Here is a 22,341-nt window from a genome sequence, read left to right on the forward strand (position 1 = left end):
GGTGGAAACAGACTACTCATCTATTCATTAAGATTTTACCAGTAAAGGTGAAATATCATAACCCTTCATTCAAACAAATGGAGACTGATCTGCAAAACATTCCCCTCAAAAAAAAATATAATGAAAGATGTACTTCCCATTCTAAAAACAACATAAGACAAACTCACATGAGATAGAATGATACACAGAAAGTAGATAATAGAGGGAAGGGTAATGGTTTTGTTTAGCCCAAAGGTCAGGAACAAATGGAGGAAGATGTCTGCCACAGCATCAAAAAGCAAAACGCTCCAAGGTTTCTGAAGGACATGGAGGTGATTTGCATTAGTGAAAGAAGAGGAAATGAATTGCATGGCTTTTTTGTTCACAATTTTTCTGGGACACTTGGCCTTTCTAACGCAGCACATTACGACTGCATCTTACACTGATGTAAAGAAATGCCTGGAGGTACATTAACTAGCTGGCTTCCTGTTTTGGTCTGGCTGCTTCCTTCCTCCCTTTCTTGCTTCCTTTCTTCCTTCCCTCCCTCCTTACCTCCTGTCTTTCTTCCTGGCAATTCCACATATAGGCTACACAATAAAATTGTAAACATACAAAGAACATACTAGAATCAAAAATAGGGTACAGTGTTAGAAGTAGATATGTACATTCATATATTTCTGAGTTTGTGTGTGTCTCCGCACACACATCTATAAGTCCCTTGAGTGTTTTAAGAACAGCACAAGACCTTAGGGATGATGAGAATGAGAGCAGGATAATGGAATCTGATATTATGCAGAGGGACAAAAGAAAGAAAGAAAAAAAGCACTTACAGTACGCATACTTACAAGCAGATTATGACTCTATTATAAGCACGCACATCATTTTCAATAAGACAAAACATGAGAGTGTGACGTTCAGTTAATTGTCATGACATAAAGTACACAGCTGCCCCGTTAAGTGCTGTTTGCTTACAGGTTGGGTTTATTATACCAGGCTCTGCTCATATGACTCATGCAGTTATACAGTTTATAAAATTCCTCTGATGTCTGACACTCTTATGACTACATGCTCCTTTACATTCCTGTCACTCAGGCATGCTTACCAGTACTCCTCTGCCTCGCCTTCTGTCTCGCTTGCACAAGCAAACACACAAACACATGCACACACACACACACAGTGCACTTTTTCTGCTTAGTTCTCCTGTTCTCCCTCATCGCTGCAGTGCCGCACAATGCCGATTACATTTGTCCTTGCAAAAATGTTTCTCTCCTCACTTCTCTTCTCGGACCAATATGTTTTTTTCTACCTGTGCTGTCCATCATACATCATACATCCAGCTCAATGATCAGCAACCTCAGTCCAGTCCTGCAGTGACTGGACTGAGGTAAGGTGACTGACTTGGAGAAAACATTTTGTATTCACGTTGGGACATTAAAATCTCCTTGTTGGTACGTTTAGGGTCATTGTTATGCTGCAATGTCCTAAATAAAAGGGCAACAAGTCCTCTACTGTTACCCCAGTCTGGATGGGAACACCCTCAAACACCCTTAAAGCTGAAAGTCAGCACTTTAACCTCATAGTCAGTGTTTCATTTTGAGACTATTCTCACCAGACGAACCACAGACGTTTTCCTGATGAGTGACCTCTTATGGTTGTATGAAAAAGGACTGTTGTAGTCTGACTTTGCTACAGCACCGTGGAGGATGTTCAGGAGTACAAAGTGTCTCATTTTGACTGTCCACAGTGGTTTCTTTTTAAGGGGCCATAACATGATTTTTGTGATTTTCTGTTATTTATATACTGTTATGATGTCAGATGCTAAACATGGTTGAAGTTCCAAAACTTAAGGTTAACGTATGTAGAAATGCTGTAAGTCAAAAGCCCAGACCTCAACCTGCTTTGCCACGTTTTTTTCTACCTTGCTGATGATCTGATATCATCTTGTCGTCTTGGTGGTCAACTGTGCACCACTCAGGTCCATCGAAATGTCTCAACAACTATTGGATGGTTCACCATCAACTTTGGTACTGACATTCAAGGTCCCCAGAGGATGAATCCTAATGACTTTGGTGATCCCCCAACTTTTCAAATAAACTCACCATGGGGTTTGCAGTGAAATGTTACACATGGATTGGCACAAAATTCAGCACAGATATTATAGATGAAGCCTTTCATCCAATGCAACCATCAGGTCAAAAGTTTCATTTGATCAGAATAAACACTACTTTCTGCTTTTACTGCACAAAACTAATGATCCCATCACTCTCAACTGTACTTTGTCTGTCTCAGCAAATGTTGGCATGTAAACACCTTCAACTTAGATGGTGAACAAGTTAAACATTAACCTGCTACACATTCGCAGCATGTTAGCATGCTGACATTAGTTTAGTAATCTTTTTAGTATTTACTTATTTAATATTTATAAATCTTACTATTAAAGGTTTTTTGTTATATAAATGTATAGTACCTGCTCCTGTCCACGCTAAAATATAAAACACATACACATTCTGTAAATTCACTGAGTGCAATCTGATTATGCATGTGTTTGTAAAGCAGTGGTCAGCAACTGATTCCATCTCCATCATCATGCTCCCCTTCTCCTTCACACACACTCACACCTGCAGAGATTTCTCAGCATAGCACTGAAGAGGAAACATTAAAGCAGACAGGTTTATAGAGGGCGAAGGGAACGTCAAAGGATATCAGGAGAGTAAGAAAAAAGCAAGAGAGGAATAAATAGCGAGAATGTAGAATGAACACGGAAGGGGAGAAAAACAGAAAAATAAAAAGAGCAGAGCTTCATTCATTTCCCCACAGTTGGTGCGTCTCCTTCATCCTCCATTTCTTAGAAAATAATCCCTCCTTCATCTACTCATCCTCCATCTTCCCTTCCTCTACAGCTTTCCATTACTTTCTAAATGGTGTGTTATTATACTGTTGTAATTCTGAGATTTTGACATCTCGTCCCACAGCATGCAGATATGTAGGGTACACACACACACACACACGCATTAGAACAATCAATCAAGAGTGAGCCATGAGTGACTTGAACACAGAAAGCGCACAGGAAGGCTTTGCGGAAATCATCGTATTATCGATGCAGAGCATGGGGATTGACGGAGAGGTTTATGGCATGACTGTGTGTGTGTGTGTGTGTGTGTGTGTGTGCTTGTGTAGGAGAGAGAGAAACAGCAGACTCTGCAAAAATGTTAAAAGACAGGAGGTAAAATGGACTAAAATGTACCCTCTTTCCCTGCCTTCTTCACGAGAAAGCCAGGCCATTTTTTTTTTTTTTTACTTTCTGTTAAATATAATGTTTGTGTGTGTTTGTGAGCTACTTAATGATCAAATAATCAGGGAACAAGTGTTCAGATTGCTGATCATTTCAACACTGCGCACAGCTACTGAGCTCCTCTGAGATCTGTCTCGCTTTTCTTGTTTGGCCTTTAATCAGAAAGTTAAAATGCAGCAGTACCCATAAAGCAAAGCCAGCCCTAAAGACTGCTGTAAAACGTGTTGAGCTGAGTTTATCGTCGGTCCTCGTTGTTCTCTTCTAGATCTTTCCCTCTGTTATTGTACCACTATGCATGTACACTATTTTTAAAGAGGAACTGAAATTGAAATTCTACTCACGTTTTGTGAGAGGTATGATGATACTGCAGCTATTGGATATATTTTTCAAAAAGAGGGTAAAAGTTTTTGATTTGTATTAGTTTTTGGATGTATTTAAGTCTAAAATTTTAGTTTCTGGGTGGGTGTTCCCCATGGATGTACTAAGGAGAACTGGATACCATGTTCAAAGTTGGCACCCCATTCACTCCTATGAAAGCTGAGCAGTGGCACATAAAGCCAAAAAAAGTCTGCCATGTTTCCACTGGTTTCCTCACACTTTTAGGCATTTAGAGCATGCTCAGTAGAGTCCTTCTCCAGCCGAGCCAGTTGAGAGCATGCATGCCTGAGACTTCTGCTGGCCAAGCTGGCTTACTTGTGGTTGGCTCTCCGCTCACTTGAATGAGATAAAATAATTTATTCATGCAGCTCTTCTAGACTTTCCAAACGTTACTGGACCAACTGGATCAAATTTTGATAAAATAAATTTCAGTCAGAAAAATTGATTCACCATTTTGTAGCTGCTCCTTTTCCAATTATTGTGTATGCATGGGCTTTTGCTTTTAAGAAAAATGCAAATATAGACCAGACCACACCTGTATAGTTCTACAGTTCCTGATGAAATCTCAAATCCCCTAATGACATAATTGCTAAAATACTGTGAGAACCCAGATCAAGAGCTGGTGTTCATGACAAACTAAAAGCATACTGTATATTGCATTGGATCATCCTTTGTTTAGCATAACATGTGTCAATGGTATATTTTTATAATGTAGTCCTTGTTTGGAAAATGAAACATTACAGGAAGACAAAGTTTTGAGTAGAGTTCAGTCCCACTGTGGGTTAATCTTATTAACAAACAGGAAGTGTATTTACAAAGGTTATGTCCTCAGTGTGAAGTCACCAACCAAACAGTCATTATGTGTCTAAGACCAAATTGATCAAGTGCCAGTGGATTTCCCTCCAGGCCTGATTCAACAGAACCCACTATAGACACTATAGAACTGGGGAGGACAAAGGAGGAAGTTTGTGACTAATTTATTCTGCTTATGCAGACATTTGACTTTACTTCAGGTTTGTAGCTGGTTTTGTTTCACAAGACTAAGAGTCTACAGCCATGGTAGCAGCTCTGTCAGGCTATACTTGGGCACAGTGGCCATTGGAACTAAATGCTAACATGCTCATCATGAAAATGATAACATGCTTATGTTTAGCAGGTCATGTTTAGCATGTTCATGTACCATCCTAGTTTACTGGTTTTACATATGCTAGCACTTAATGCAAAGTACATCCAAGGCTGATAGAAATGATGTTCATTTTGAAGGTGTTTAGTCATAAATCGGAGTATTGGAAAAAAAAAAATTGACCTGATAGTTACCAGGATTCATCCTCTGGGGATCATGAATGTCTGTACAGACTTTAGTGGCAATTCATCAAATATTTAAGTCTGGAGCAAAGTGATGGACCACCCAAAGTCGCCACCACTATTACCAGGGGGGGAATATTTATTTCCGTAGTATACCCCACTGACCCACCAGTGGGACCGTCATTGCAAACTCCAAACATTCCAAACATTGTCCAAACCTTCGAGTTCAAGTCTCAAATTAAATAGGTCAACCATGTAAGCAAACAGTTTCCTGTTCATTTGAAGATGTGTTTGTTGGTGATATATCTCTGTGGGTTTGTCACTAAGAGTGACCCCTCTCACACTGGTCATTTGGGGCAGCAGTTGATATAAAAATATTGATCAGTGTAGCTTTCAGTCTGATAGTGTTTTAGTTTTCACTTTGGTTTAATTTTGTGTACTAAATCATCTTTGAAATGATGAACATCTTGTTTTGAAATGAAACTTTTTATATATATACTCAATATTCCCTAAAAAGCGATTAGGTTTTCTTTGAAGTGGCTCTGGAAACCCTGAACCCTCGACAGCTCCTGTCGCCTGCTGTTTGCTACAGCGCCCCCTGTAGAGTGGCACCATGAAAACTGCGGCAGGGTGTTCCTCCTCATGGAAAGAGGCGTTTGTGTGTTTGTGTGTGTGCGTGACACTGCACCAGGGGCTCGTCTCCATGAGCGTGCATCAGAGGCGCTGTAACACCTCCAACCCCACCAAGGGGATGAGGTGTGTGTGTGTGTTGAGATGACGGAGTGAAAGACGGCTATATTTAGAGGAGAAGAAAGGAGCAGAGGAAGAGGGATGGGAGGGAGAAAGCGATCCTCTAATGGGTTTTTGGCTACTTGAAGAGGGAGATTGGGAGAGAAGCTGTAGGCACGTCTCTGTTTGGTGCATTCATGTTAGCAGTGTAGGGCTGTCAACGAATATTATAAATTTGTTTATATAATCAAATTTTAAAAAAACAAACAAACAGACATCAATTGTGAAAATTCATGTGCATTTTGCACTGAATGCACTGCATGATGGACAGGAGTCACACAACATCACAGATGAAATGCAGATCAACCTGGAAGGAGCGAATAATTCAACAACAACCATGAGTTTGTAACCCAACTTAGCTGCGGAGAGAGTGATTTGCACTCTGAGCAATCTAAGTTTTCAAATCTGTTTGCTTTGGTCTGAATCAGTGGATGAGTTCTGCATTTTTCCTTTGGTTCGGTTTGGTTTCACACAGCAAAAATTTGAAGTGAACCAAAATGTATCAACAAAAACCATGTGGGAGCTGTCACTCCATTCATTGGTCAGAAATCTCGTGGGGTTGGCGGGCAGAGAAAGGAGAGTTTGTTTTTCAGAAACGGCAGATTGGCTACAACATTTATGAGGAAAAACATAAAATAAAACTGATGTATGAAGTGTAGCACTCAGGGATAGGAATGTGTACTTATTACACACAGGAGGGTGGATTAATAAAATGGTCTTTGAACATATTTTCTGTCAGCAATAAAGTGTACTACTGTTATTACTAAAATAAACAGCGTCTCTCTCTCTCTCTCTCTCTCCATGCCTCTGTGGTGGTGAAAGACTGTTTTCTTATTCTTATTATTCATATTCCTATTAATAAGAATAATGATAAATAAAAGCTAAATCAAGTGCTTTATAAATGGTGTATCTGCTGTTTCTGTTTCTATTTATATTTTTCTTTTTTTTCATGTTGGTGCCCCCCAGCATGGCGTATTGGCTGGTGCCCCTGAGCATTTGCCTGATGTGATATATGGATAATCCGGCCCAGTCATTTGGGCCACTAGATATTCGAATGGTTTGAACCTATGTGTTTTTTTTACAAGGAATAATTGAACATCATTTTTGGCTAATTTTGACAGCCCTATACCAGTGTAAAAGCCCTATTTTTATGTCTGCTCCCAGGCTACAGCACTACTGCTTACCCCAATCCCCCTAAGGAGGAATTGTTTGGAAAATCCTAAGATTACACCAATTAAATTCAGCTTACAGAGCTTCTCATGGCACATAATAAGAATATCTGAACTGCTCTATTTGTATGTGAATATAAAGAAATAATGCAGGCATCACAAAAACGAGTTTCCTGTGTCTTTCCAGAAGTCAATGCCAGATAACTCTGTGTCAATCCATCATTTAACATTAACAAAATGCCTTTATCATGCTTTTAATGGCACCAACAAAATGACTGTGGCTTGGGATTGGAAATACCCTCTCTGGTGGCTTGTAATTCTGCCATGTGGTGTGTAGGGCCAGAGGGATTGTATTGAGTGTTAAAGCGATACTGTTGCTTTGGTCAAACGAGTATAAAAGGTTTCCTCGGGTCAATACCTCCCCTGAGAAAGCTCTTCAAATGTCATGTTTGTCATGAATAAATAAAGTCATACTGACCGCAGTTTGTGTGTATGTGTGAGTTGATGGATAAGCACAGCCTTTACTTGTGATGTGTATTTCAGATTAACCATATTTAGCTGCTACAGGACACAGCTGTGGTTCAAATTCAGCCTTATTGTTAAAGCAGAGGTTTACCACATTGCTTTCTTATCCCAAGCTGCTCACATACACTTGTTTAACTGTATTAAAGTATGTGGGAGTTGTCTCTTGCACAGATTTATTCTACACAACTAACTCTAAAAATATATATATAATCAATAAAAGAATATTGTCTGAGTCCGAGCACGAACAAATAAAGACCAACTGATATCAAATGGGGTAAAAAACCTAAAAAACACCAAGGGTTGGTGATTTTGATGGCTATGATGGCTCGTGTAAATTCAGCAAAACGTTATGTCATATTCTACCAGAAAAACAACAGTCATATTCACCATTTTCATTCATTCATGAATTCCCGTCACTTCAACTTTGCTGTTTTTTTAATCGGTGATACTGTAATTAGCGGTGTGAGTCTACCGTTAAGTGGAGGGAATATTTTATTTGAAATGTAGTGGAGTACAACTATAAAGTAATTTTGGAAATATTTATGTGAAGTACAGGTACTTTAAAGTACAGTAATTGTACTTAAGTGTAGTTCTTGAATAAGTGTACTTAGATACATTCCACCATTAATAATAACTTTTTATACTCACATTTTTTTGTCATTTGCCAGACGCTTTTATCCAAAGTGACTTACAAGCGAGGTAAGACAATCAAGTGTTAGAGGACAGTGACTCTGAAAGAGCCGTGGTACAAACTGATAATTTGCTGATAACTCTGCTGATAACAGTAAAATTTTGAATGCAGGATTTTAACTTGTAATTTTAACTTGAGTATTTTTACAGTTTGATGTTGCACCTTTTAGTTAAGTAAAGGATCTGAAAAGAAAGAAAGATAAAACCCATTACCAAATAAATTTACAATAAACCATATCATCAGAAATACAGTGAACCAGGGGCCTTTGGGGCCCATGAGAGTCTGGGGAAGTCCAGCCTTGAGCATGGCAAGCTCCATCTCATCACAATGACATGACTGTTCATTCAGGTAGTATGATTACAGTGCTGAAAAACATTTCATCCTGCTTCTTTCAGACAGAACCCTCAGTGTTTGTGACAGATGAGATGAGATAAAGAGTTCAGGTGACACTTTCCATGAAATTATGCTGCAATACCCAAACAAACAAGTTGCATTTCATTAACACAAGATCTCAAACTGAACCTGAAAATGCAGTCTGTACACTATTTCAGCACTTCAGCTCTGGAGGTTGTCTGCCATTTGCCACCTTTTGAAAGTGCCAACAAACAACTACCAGCAAAACAAGCCCTCTAAAATTAAAATTGCGTTCTGAGGTTGATTCAGCACTTCTACACCTCGAGCAAAGCTTCTATTTCAGTGTCGGTGATTGGTGCCAGCACCCCATATTAGCCACTTCAGCGCTGGACCGCACCACAGGGCGAGCAAACAGCACATGTAAAGCATTTCATTTTTCATAGGACAGCTCTGTTAGCTGAAACCTACACCTCACATCAGCTCTCTCAGCAGTGGACAGCTCAGAGGCTCAGCACACTGACAGGATTCATGCACTGTGAGCACTCTAAAAATCAGGCATTCATCCAGATTCCTCTGCAAGCTGATCACACTCCAGCACACACAACCAACCATACTCACAACATTATCAACCTGCTCTCACAATCTGACGGACAGCAAAATCATCTTCAATTTTGCTTATAACATAAATACTAAAATATCGAAAACTCTTTTTGGGACGTATTCAAAGAGGTTGCTAACATGTTGCATTCTGGGGAATCCCTCAAGAAGCCTACAGGGGCACTTTTATTTTTTGTGTACTTATGCTACCTTATATACTAAAGACCATATCCTGCCTAACAAAACAATAAAAAATGTAATACTAAGTCAAAATTTGGATAAAAGTCAGTTAAGTTAAGTTAAGTTAAGTTAAGTTAAGTTAAGTTAAGTTAAGTTAAGATACACTATTTAAATCATTATTTTGAGATACTGATTTCCTGAGGAGACTCAGATATTAAAAATTCAAAATTCTGGAAAAAGTTGAGATAGTACTATATCTCACACATTACTATGGCTCCATAAGTCAAATTACTGACTTGGTAATTCATATGTAAATGATGAGACACTAAAGGTGTCAGCATGTTTGGGATAAAGAATCCATTTACACCGACACCAACTATTCTGATAATTGCTTAATTGTTTTCAGTCATTTTTTAAGAAGAAAATTCCCAATATTTTCTGGTATTTTTCTAGAATATTTTCTGGTCCTCTGTGACAGTTAACTCAATATCTTTGGGTTGTGGACTGTTGGTCGGGACAAAACAAGACATATGGTTACCTTGGGCTTTGGGAAACAGTGATCAACATTTTTCACCTTTTTCTGACATTTTATGGAGAAAATAATCGAGACAATAATCGACAGATTAATCAATAATGAAAATAATTGTTAGTTGCAGCCTTATTTTGTTTAAAATATGAGCTGATATGTGTGTGTTCATGTCTGTACAAGCCAGTAGCTTTCCTGTACTTGGTCTCACAGGTTAACATAAAGTGAGTGTGAACACTTCCAGGCAGGCTGTAACTGAGCTAATCTTCAGGGCTGCTTTTGTTTGAGGCAGGTCCATTCTTCTGGGGATCATTAAGCACCTGCCCAGCTGTGACAAATGAAAGTGCGTTTGAGCACGCATGTGTCCAAGCATGTGTACGTGGATGATGCAGTCTCCATGTGTTGCTGCAAATTGTTGTTTCCTAACAGGCACCTTAAGCAGAACATATGGTGTTATTAGCTGTAATGGGGCTAAGAGGATACGGCTTAGCACTCATAACAGCTGCTGCCAATTTTTCCTTAGATTTCCTTGTATAGAGACAAACAAAATGACAACAAAGGGAATACTGGTTCATGACATTTCAATCTGTTTTAGTCGTTGAGGAGAGATGAATAAGATTTAAAGATTTAACACAAGTTCCAAGTTCCAAATCTTTTACACAACCTCTGTTTACCTTTACCTGAAAAGTGACCTCTTGCAGCTGTATGGATAAGGACTCTTTTTCTCTCTCTGGACAGTAGAGAGCACTGTTTGCATCCTGTCTTCTTTTTTTAAGTATGACTACGATTTTCCCCCTAACCTTCGTTGCATGAACTTAAGAAATGAGCTAGCAGATCAGAAAATGTTAATATGGGTCATTTTGGAAGGCATTGACGAACAACCTTTTTTTGTTGTTTAGATATGAAACTTTTTGCAAAAGAAAGTTTAAAAAAATAATGCATCACATACTAACTATCCAGCCTACACACAATGAAATGCTCAATCTAGATAATCTATTCTGGATGTTATGTTCATGTTGGACAAATCTTCACCTCACAGCTTATGTTCCAGTGCTAATATTCAGTACCAATTAGAGCTGCAATTAACACTTATTTTCATTATCAATAAATCTGTAGATTATTTTATCCATTAATCAATTAGTCTGCCAGTCTATGAAATGCCAGAAAATGGTGAAAAATGTCAATCACTGTTTTTCAAAGCAGAAGATAAAATGTCTTGTTTTGTCCAGACCAACAGTCCACAACCCAAAATTATTCTGTTTACTGTCAGAAGACTAAAGAAAACAGAAAATATTCACATTTGAGAAGTTTTTTCTTAAAAAAAATAACTCAAAACAATTAATTGATTATCAAAATAGTTGACTAAATAGTTGATTAATTATCTGTTGATTGACTAATTGATAAATCAACTAATCATTGAGCTCTAGTGCCAATGCAAGTAGAAGAGTTTTCTGTATGTAGCCAACCAGTAAGGGTGTGGAGGTTGGGGTGGTGAATGGTGGTATAGCACAAAAAAAACAAACAAAAAAAACAAAGTTTGCCTTTAATGTCAGCTTTTGCTAACCTTAATGAAGTGTTTTAGTTACCTAACCCTAACAAGATCTTAACTATAGTTTGTTTACTATAACCATTACGTTCCCCTAACCTTAACTATCATTTGATCATCATGATGATCATTTACCTGCCATGTACAGATATTGTAGAAAGAAAGCTGGCATTGGACATTGAATCAGCAGAATTGTCCAATTATTAGTTCTGCTTTGGTAATAGGCTTGCTAAACCTTTTGTGATGACGTAACCTAATCAGATCTATTATCTTTGCTTGTACTCTTGAGAAATCACCTTTTACAATGAGAAGATAGGAAGAAAATTCATCACAAGGACACATGTGGAGATGGATGCATTCTCATAAACTGTCCGTCTAACATTTGAAGGATAAGATTTCAGACTCAAACCAACAATGAATTGATCTGCTAACAAGTATTGTGTGTGTATCCAAAGGCTGATATATCTTATTCCTCTGTGTCATGGAGTTCCATTGTTGTCCAAAAACTATTCCTTCATTACCATGAACACACACAATGTAATTTATTTTGACTCAATCCCACACACACCGTCCTGCTGCCAGAAATACTCACTAGAACACCAAATGTGGATTCATCCACAGCTGAAAATAGTCCCCAATGCACTATTTCCTCCTGTTTGAGTAACATTTGTTAAAAACTACAGTGACCAGTGATAGTGTTTTAGGAAATTGCTGAGCCCTTTTTTAATAAAACTATATACTGTATATAAACCATATATCTTATGAGGTGTTTTTAAAGATTTCCTTAGTAGGAACCAATAAGCCTGAGGCTGAGACACACACAGACACACACACACACACTCACACGCTGCGCAGTACGTCACAGCAGATCATTCTGCAGTAATCTGCTGCATGTGTGAGTGCACTGTATATATGGAGGCTAGGGGCTTATTGCACATGCTATTTTCTATGCTCAATTAGCTGCTTCTGAGCAAGTGTGTGTGCGTGAGTGTGTGTGTGTGTGTGTTGACCCCTAGTGAGGCGAAAGGACAGTGGAGATCACTCAGAGGTTAAACGCTTTAATTCTTGACATGTCATCAAATATAGTATGGTCTCCCTCTTTCTCTCTCTCCACCCTCTCCTCTTACAGTCACCCTTCTCTCTCTCTCTCTCTCTCTCTCTGCTGCGATGGGCAACACACAGAGAAAGAAAGCTCTGTCGCAGCATTATCCTGAAAAGCACAGAGGGGGAAGGGACCCTGGTGGATATATTGCCTATAGCGCATCGAAACCACCAGAGAGGGAGGGGGAGAGAGAGCGGTGTGAAAGCTTTTCAAAACAGGAGGAAAAAAACTGGAAAATGTCAGGATAGCAAGAGAAAAAGATGAACAGGTCCCAAACAAAGATACATTTTAAAAACTGCATGAGAGACAGATAAAGTGCGTGTGATTAAATATCATCATCTGGTTGTCATTGTTTTGCTGTAGAGGTACTGAGATCCTGCAGTGACGTTACCATCTAGCACCACGGTCTGTACTGAAGGTCGGAAGCAATGTACCGGCGCCATAAATAACATTGGCGCAAGTGATTGTTTTTTGGGTGAATCGGTTAACAAATGGGGCCAGTTTCCACCCACTGACCACCTGTCTCACCTTAGCTCTTTGGGGGTTGGGTACGTTCACATTTGAACCGAGACCGCTACCTGGAATTCGGTACTGGTACCCAATGGTACCTTTATTCAATATTTTAATCTCTCTGTAATAACAAAGTAATGTGTTCTCTATAATAAAAAAGTAATACATACTTTGTTATAACAGAGAGACAAAATATAAACATATGATCTCATCCATATGTTTATATGTTATATCTGCGCTGTGATATCTTTCAGAGCACACAAACACCATAAACATACCTGTCACCTGCCCAGCACAGTGCTGCTAAACCGGAGACGCCACAGCTACACCTTATTTTTATACAGTCCATGTGCTACACACAGCACGGCACAGCTATGCTAATGATGATCGCCATGCTAACTAGCTGCTAGCCATTGTGCAAGCTGGTAAAATGGGTCTGTTGCGTCTCTTTATATCCAAAGTTTGGTGCTCTCACTCTAAGTCTCACAAGGTAGCAAAATTTGGCATCAATTTATCTAATGTGAATTGGTACTCCGTAGTACCAACGTGATTCAGTCGGTACCCTTAAAAGTACCTAGTTTGGTACCCGACCCTATAGCTCTTAAAGGTATAGTTCCGCATTTTGAAAAATGGCCTTTTCTTTTTCATTTCCTAGAGTCCAATGAGAAGATTGACATCAATCTCATGTCTGTGTTTTAGCTACAGAGCTGGAGGCAGGATGTTAGTAGCTTAGCTTAGCATAAAGACTGAAAGAGGGAATACACCAACTGTACCAACTCCTCCAAAGCTCACTAATTAAAATGGAAACACCAATGCCAAGACAGGAGAATTACACGTATGTGGTTGTTTGCATGCTTAAAAGAGTGGTTAGTTTTGTGTCCACCCATCTGGTCTATATGATATTTCAGGTTCATCCCTCACAGGGAGACCCGTCTGTTTCTTAATTAATGCTGGCTAATCCAACTATGGCAAACATCCCATCCTGCTGCAGGCCTCATATGAGCATAACATGGCTTATGTGACAAATACTTTCACTTATGAAACAGTGATTACTATCATGTTAACATAAAACCCTGACTGATTCTACTTAATTCAAATGGTGAATTCATGGATAGTGTGTTTCCTGAGTCACTGTACTACACCTTCTTCAAAGCTGATTTGATTTTTGGCCATACAACAAGCTACGACAAGTTAACACAAAATCAGGCATCTTATCACCTTATAAATTCATCATGGCTAACATGTTAGCAAACAGCTAGAGCTGCCATGATTAGTTGATTAATTGATTAGTTGCCAAATATTTTCTCATATCAGCTTTTCAAATGTGAATATTTTCTCACAATTTTCCAACATTTTATGTACCAAACAGCTAATCGATTATCAAGAAAATAATCGACAGACTAATCGATAATGAAAATAATTGTTGGTTGCAGCCCTATCTGAAATCATGTTTATGCCAATCTCTGAAAAAAATATCTAAATATCTAAAATATCTAGCAAAATGCTCCACTATGTTCACTAGCTAGTCTAACAAAAACCTAAACAATGAGCTAAAAGAAGCTAAAACTGTGAGTAGAGCTGAAAGGAGCTGCAGAGTTGGTGATAATTCTGTGTGGGTTTGTTACTATGAGAGAGTCTTTTAACATTTCACAGTCATTTAATTCATTATTAACATAAAAATATTGATTAGTGCAGCTTTAAATAAGTTAAAATTTAAGTTTAGTATATCCACCACCATGCTGACATCCAAAAATGGTTTCTACTTGTGCAGTTTTTAAATGTGTGTCTAGCTTAATAGAAATCTTCTTTAATCAGATTATTTTACATGAAACTAGCTGCCTCAGCTGTCAGTATTAATGCATTTACATGTTAACAGTAATGAGAAATGCTTATTTTCTGCCTGCCAGTAAGGCGGCTGTTAGAGGATGGGATGTATGACATCACAGTCTGATAATGATGTACCCAGATAACTTCCAAAAACAGCTCATACCAAGACTGTGAAAATAAGGTCAAAATGACATTAACAGTGCCACAATGGACTTTGCTGTGTTCGGCTGTACAGTTAAATGTGTGTAAATGTAGCTGCCTCTGTGTGTGTGTGTGTGTGTGTGTTTGCCACTCTGTCGGTATTTGTTTCTCTCCTTCAGGGACTGGGAATTGCCATCACACCCCGTGCTGCGTGAAAGGAAGGAGAGAGACAGAGAGGGAAAGAGGAGGAATGTGTGTGTGGGAAGGTTTTGCTTACAAAGGAACACCATTCAGCTGAGACGTCCGCCTGAATGAGACGAGCTGAGACGTACGACCTGATCGATAAACGGATACGAGTGTCCCAGCCTGCCGAGCTCAGCAAAAAAAAAAAGAAAGAAGGGAAAAAAAAGATGTGTGTTTGAGGGAACAAAACGAAGGGGTGCAGAAAGTGACCCCCCATGCTGTTCTTCTTCTTATACTACTGCTTCTTCTGAATTCAACCCCCCCCCCACCACCAACCAAAAACACCTCCCATCCTGTCACCCCCTCCCCTCTCTCCCTCTCTGTCTCTCTCTCCTTCTCTGCAGCAGACTAGAGTGCAGTCAGCTACTACAGGGACTGCAGTGTTACGCTATAGCACAAGCAGAGAGAACCAGAGGAGGAGGAGGGGAGGGACGGATGGAGGGAGAGGACGTGGGGGGGTCTGAATAGCGATAATAAGCAATCCAGCACTCAGCTCTGAAATCGTGGTAATAAAGCAGCCCGGGCTGTCAGTGGCGATGACGGGGAGAGAGGGAAAGGGGGGCAGGACTGTGCAGACTGTAGAGCAGAGGAGACGAGGAAAAAGATGCTGCTTTTGTAAGGACATTAGATACGAACAAGTGATCCTGTCCTTTGAACGTTTCCTCCGTCTCCGGTCGAGACGTTGGCAGGGACGAGCAGCTTTGCCCACCGAGTTAATCAGCTAAAACTGAGCCGGCTGCCTGACCTCAGCCTACCTGAGTGCTGCTGCCGCTGCTGCACCCGCCGTCCCCCTCCACCCTTCCAACCTATCTTTATGTCACTGCGCTGGCACCGAAACTATTGACTGCAACACTTTCAAAGTCACCTCAGCTGTCATACTGATGCTCCCTCTACCCCCCCACCATGACACACCCGCAGTTCAATTTGTCTTTTTTTACTATCACCCCCTTCGTTCCTTCGATCGCTTGTTTGGCTGCCATTTCATTTTCTGACTTGTCAGGTTTTATGCATGAACGGCTGCAGGAGGCAGGATTTTCAGGTCAAAAAGCTTCCACCTTAACAAGCTAAAACACAGGATGCAGCTACGCCATGAATGAAGAGCGCCCGTCCTACTAAATGCTGTAGATTCACATTCAGTCAAAACTCACAAATAGATCTTTTCTTTCTCTTATTCCTTATAATTTGGAACAAAGCGGTGGTTCTCAAACCTGTTTCAAGCTCTGTTCCCCCTTGTGATGGGCTGACATGCCTCAGGGACCTACTGGCAACTACTGGCATCCCCACCTGTACATCATCAATACAAAAACATATTCACTGAACTAAGCAGCCAGCCAGTGGAGGTTCTTCACTTCAGCTGTTAGAGAATGGAAGTGCTCAGAGGGGAATGCGTATCATTTTCCCTGCAACCTTTCTTCATTGATAGGCTGTTTTTACAGAGGGATTTTCATCCAGGAGTAAATCCATGCTCATAATGCACATAATCCACACACTTAGTTTCCACCTGGCTACATGAAGGGCACACTACTTCCTGCATTGGCACTAGAGGTACATTATGAGGTTCAGATCTTCCAATTTCTAAGTACACTGGGCTGGAAGAAACTCCTCCCAGCTGCACATGAGCCAACGCACACAGTTATACTTGAATGGATTCTGAGTAAAACATTGACATGTTTCGTCTTTTCCGTTATGACCTCACCACCCTTCTCTGCTGTACTCAGAGAGATTTTTATGTGTATCTTCACACAACCATAATTCCAACTCAACAATTTTTGAGTATCTGTGACCTGATGCATCTTTTTAGCAGTCGAATATCTTCTGACTTAAGCTGTCAGTATGCTTCTTCAGAAGTATTTGTCGGATGGATGAATAGCTTAGATAACCCCCTTCCCCCAGCAACTTTACTGACATTGGATTTCGGAAATGGACAATCTGACATTCACAGCCACTTCATGCAGTGATTGGCCGGCTGTACGGTGGTGAGAAAGTATTTGGAGTTTTGACTGCTCTCTTAAGCTGTGTTTTTTCATTCCTCACTTGACTATTTTTGTCACTTTTCATGTGAATGTTTTCCAGGAGAGACTGTCTGAAAATGTGCACTGTTATACCCATATTCAGGATCGTGTCATGGACCAGATATATTCAAAAAATGTGGGCACAGACAGAACACAAGAAGCAGTTTATACTACATTGGGTGTCTGCAAGGTGGTCTTGTTGGCACCTGTCTGCCTGAAGCGTCTGCCTGAGTGATGAAAGCTTTTACACACCTTGAGTATCTATTGCAATCTAATAGTGATGAGGAAAGAATTATTTCAGAATATATCCAAAGAAATCAATGAGGCAAAAACGGATATACTACATGCATATTTATTTCAAAATAATTTCTCCATGAGCCCAGTGTAATACCATCACAAACCACAAGAGTTACTGAACCCTCTGTAGAGAAATACTGCTTAACACCTGGTGTGTGTATGTGTATGTGTGTGTGTGTCTGCATATCTATGTATGTATTTTCATTTGCTGGTGTGTATTTACGCCTCCCTACAGTACAGGTGCACACTGTTTGTGCTTGTGCGTCAGTGTATGTGTGTGTGTGTGTGTGTGTGTCTCCATCCTAAGTCACAGAGAGCGACCGAGTCAATATGCTGTCTCTGTGCATATAGCAGAGTCCACAGAAAACACACCTCAACACACAATGATCCAGGTCAGCACTGGCCTCTGGCTCTGCAAATAGCCATAGATTTTTGGAGACAATTAAGCAGAGGGAGAAAGAGGGAGACACGGGTGATAGGTGGAGGACTGACCGCACGGGGAGAGGAAATGAGGAGGTAAACAAGGTAAAATTGAGTTCATAGTGAGAGATGAGAGTAATGGAGCAAGATGGGATAATATAGAAAGGATAAAGAAGGGAAAAAAGAGAAAACTGAGAAAAGTATCCAAATCCAAGGATTTAACAAGTGGATTCTTTGAGCAACAGCAATTAATACCATCATCACATAATCATGAATTCAAGCTCTTCTTCATGTACAAAGCAAAGTTATATCTCACTCCAGAGAAATGTCAACAATAACTAGGTACATGAGTGTTCAGTGGACTTACAAGTCCAAAGGGACTAACGGGCTGTAAAGCAACCCTGTATCCTTAAAATTCTGTTTATTTACTGCTAAATGGTTTTGGAAGAAACATAATTGCTACACTGAGTACGTTCAGGTCAGGTTGGACAAAGCGCTGAGTGTTGACAGTGCTTTGAGTTGTTTGAGCACCTTAAATCTCAGTTTAACATTTGCAACATGTACAAGCATAATTTGTGACCTCGCAACTAGTTTGGAGCCAATCGTGGTCCAGTATGTAACTTACACAAGAGTGATGTGGAAATTTGAGAATTTTGAGAACTTTGCACTGAGAATTTACAGTGAAGGAGACATCTTGTGTCCAACGGTTCAACTTTTGAAAATGAATGAGATTTGTATATTCATAGATTATGATTTTTTTAACGGGGGGGGGGGATAGATGTAATATAGGCAATTGAACTTGATTGACACAAATTATCAATCCCACCTGAGTATTTTATGTGTTTAAACATGTGTAAAGGGGATCTTTAAGGATAAGGAAAGAGGGGAATATTAACTGTCCGATTGTGACGGGACATTAACTCCAGTTGAATGCACTGCATGTCCAACCCCCAACATCCACAAACTAAAGGGCACACCTCATCCTGCATTTACACTGGACATAAATCATGAACCATCCAGTATGAAAGTAATCTTAGGGTTACTGGGCTGTGCAAGGAGAAGACCTGTACACTCCATGTTTGAGCTTTATAGGATTATTCAAGACATTGCTGCATGTGTGCAAGTGCAGAGGATTTCATATCTAGTTCAAACCAGCTGCACATTGCCACTAAACTACATGTACATATGCATACATCACTCATCAGCACTGTTAACATACATACTCATGAGTAAACATTACTGCATTCATGTGCGCATATGCACACATGCTCATACACACACACACACACACACAAACCCTGCAACCTACTGGATTATGTGTGAGGTTGCTGCTGTGTGCAGGATTTTATTTTTGCTTCATTATTAACATATTAGATATGACAGGACCACCCGCTACCCTTTGGATTTTCACTCTCACTTACTTGGTGATTAAGTTGATTGTTGGACTGCAGAGCCATTTACACAGTGAATGTGGACTAATAATGGAGAGAACTGAATCCCAAATTGGGGTAATTCCTAATTAAACCTTGTTAAAACTGTGCAGTATTTTGCTGGGGAAATAATTCCCAGCACACATGTAAACACTGGAGAGAGAGAAAGAGGGAGAGAAAAAAGGATGGACTGATGCGCACTGACAAATGGTCATCAGCACAAAGATATCAATGGAAGAGATTAAAGGCAGAGAACAGTGGCGGAACAACTAGGAGAGGAGAGGAGAGAAAAGAAGAGGAGAGAGGAGAGGAGAGGAGAGGAGAGGAGAGGAGAGGAGAGGAGAGATAAGCCAAACCAAATGCACCAAAATGAAGAAAGAAAGAAAGAAAGAAAGAAAAGAAAGAGGAACATAATGACATATGCATCCCTTCTCTCTACTGAAAGTCAGATTTCATGACGTCAGCTATTCTTTGTTTACTTCTTGAAGAACACTGCAGTCAACTTGACATCCTTCCACTCCAAAACAGTTTGGGGGGTAACTTTGCGCGCAGCAATGCGCAGCGCCAAACCAGTGCCAAATGTGGGTATGTGAGCGCACACGCCAAAGAGAGAAAGAAAGAAAGCTTAATTAATGGTCAATGCGCAAGAATTCTAAACTGTAGACTACAACAGACACTTGTCCAGTCACTCACCCGGGCGTATTTGGAGGAGTAGGGGTCCTCGAACAGCGCCCACATATTGGGCTGCCACACCTCCCACCACGTCGCCTTGCGGCCGTCCTCCTGCATGCACAGCCGCTTCAGGTCGCCGTCCGCCCCGCCGGTGAGCGCCGGGTCATCCTCAGGTGCGTCCGGCTCGGGGGTCTCGAAGCTGTCCAGCGCTTCCTCGGCGTCGCGATGCTGCCGGTAGTTCATCCAGCAGCATGCCTCCACGTCTGTCTCATCGATGCCCCAGAAGGCGAGCTCCTCCTCGAAGAGCGGCCCGCACACATCGTTGGGGCAGTGGAGCTTGCCAGTGCGATAGTAGTTGAGGATGAAGGCGAAGGTGGCCGGGTGGCGGTCGAAGAAGAACTCGTCGGACTTGGGGTCGTAGTCGAAGTTGCTGTAGGCGTCGGGCTCGGTCAGCCAAGACAAGCGCGTGCCCGGCAGCGTCTTCAGGGTGCTCCGGTAGGTCTCGTGTCGGATCCCGCCGCAGTTTATCACGATCTTCTCGCTATCTGACGCCGAGCAAGTCATGGCTGCGCTGGAGCATGCTTCGGTCGGTGCGCCCGACTGGTGCTGCTGCTGCGGCTGTTGCCCTTCCCCATTCACCGACGGTGCCCGCTCTGTAGGCTTCTGTTATACCGTCCCGGCAAGGAGTCGCTGAGCCAAATGAGAGGAGGAGGAGAGAGGAGGAGAGGAAGGAGGAGCCTGCGCATTTGTGTGATGGAGAGAGAGAGAGAGAATGAGAGAGAGAGAGAGAGAGAGAGAGAGAGAGAGAGAGAGAGAGAGAGAGAGAGTCTGCAAGTGTGTTTGAGGGAGAGAATACGTGGGATGCGGATTTTATGAATCAATAGATCAGCTCACTGAATGACTGACTGACTGATTGAATTCATATTATTGGATCATTTGAAGTTATTAAAGTCAAAACTGCCATAGCTGCTAACCAAATGTATTTACATTCTGCTCTTTTGGCTCCCCAGTACAGCTGAACGTGCTGCTCATAAGCATATTGGACTGACCTGCAAAGAAATGAGATGTATTAGACTGAGAGGCAGAGAGAGATAGAAACCTCATGCATCTGTTTTTTTTTTTTACTGCAAATGCTCAAATAAAACAGATATAAGAGCAAACTGGCCGGAAGTATGGACACCTGAGCATATCTGAGTGTTGAACAAAACTATGTTCATTAATGAAACAGTAACAGCCTCAACTCTTGGTCAAAGGCTTTCCAGCAGATGTTGGAACCCGGTTGCAGGGATTTGCTCCCATTCAGCATTGGCGAGTTCCAACGCTGATGTTGGTGATAAGGTCTGGCTCGCAGTCTGTGTTCCAGTTCATCCCCAAGGTCTTGAGGTCAGGGCCAGTCAAGTTCTTCCATACCAAGCTAGAAAAAGCATTTCTTTATGGAGCTGGCTTTCAAACTTCATTGAAATTAAGGGGCCTAAACCAGGAAAAACATCCCTGGACTAAAAAAGTACAATTAATGTGGATGGAGGTGTCCCAAGGTGGGATTACCAAAGAGGCAATGCAAGAAAAGGCCATGGGGCCCTAGACCTTCAGCAGATAACTAGATTTTGATGTGGGGCTTGTCAATTAAAAGGGGTACAAAAGGGCCTCAGTTTATATTTTGCTCTCATGGTGTATATTACGAATGTATACATTTGAAATAAGTTAAATTACCACAAACTAAATGCCACACAGTGAACCTAGTTAGTCCTTTAGGTCCCCAGACTTTCAAGGGTGTAAAGCCTGCTGTCATATCATTCATTTACTTGCTTTTCACTGCCTTCCTGGTTCCTCTTCAACTGTGTGTCTTTGTAGTCTCCATGCAATGGATGATACAAATGGAGATAAGGGCACACACCTCCAGTCTCTCCTCAGTGGCATTTATGGTGTTGCACTCGTTCATACGAAAGGTGACATGAGTAGGGGTGTGAAGAATAAAAAGAGAGATTGAAAGAGTAGTTCAAATCTTGCCTACTTACACACCACCACAAACCTGGCCAATTGCTGCTTAAAGTAGACATGATTGTTGTTCTACCTGTGTCATAAAAAACTGTCAGATGCAGCCCAGTGAAAGGTGCTGATATAGGATTCATCCAGCACTTACAGTAGTTTGGAACCTAAGTAGGAGACCTTTAGAGGTTTTCTGTTAACTCTCTGCACACATAAATCAAAGAAAACTGACTGATATGGCTCTTTTGAATTCTTATTGGACCTAATAGCTCCAACTGTGATAGCACACATAGTCATTTCAGAGCATGATACTCAGAAAAATTGTATAGCCCTTTCAGTTGTAATGGTAAGTCTTTTTGGGCCAATGGGG

The 22,341-nt window shown here is 40.8% G+C and overlaps 1 protein-coding gene across 1 annotated transcript in view; it reads right to left on the reverse strand.

Moving 5' to 3' along the window:
• The window catches only part of LOC137201435 (potassium voltage-gated channel subfamily C member 1-like), an 88,962-nt gene extending 68,248 nt beyond the window's left edge, over positions 1 to 20,714 (reverse strand). The window contains exon 1 of the mRNA XM_067616498.1: positions 20,007 to 20,714. Within this exon, the coding sequence (XP_067472599.1) occupies positions 20,007 to 20,549 (543 nt within the window). The 5' untranslated portion in view covers positions 20,550 to 20,714. The remainder of the gene's footprint in view (positions 1 to 20,006) is intronic.
• Between the last annotated feature and the right edge of the window lie 1,627 nt (positions 20,715 to 22,341).

The sequence above is a fragment of the Thunnus thynnus genome, chromosome 17 (assembly GCF_963924715.1).
Source record: "Thunnus thynnus chromosome 17, fThuThy2.1, whole genome shotgun sequence".
Lineage (NCBI taxonomy): Eukaryota > Metazoa > Chordata > Actinopteri > Scombriformes > Scombridae > Thunnus > Thunnus thynnus.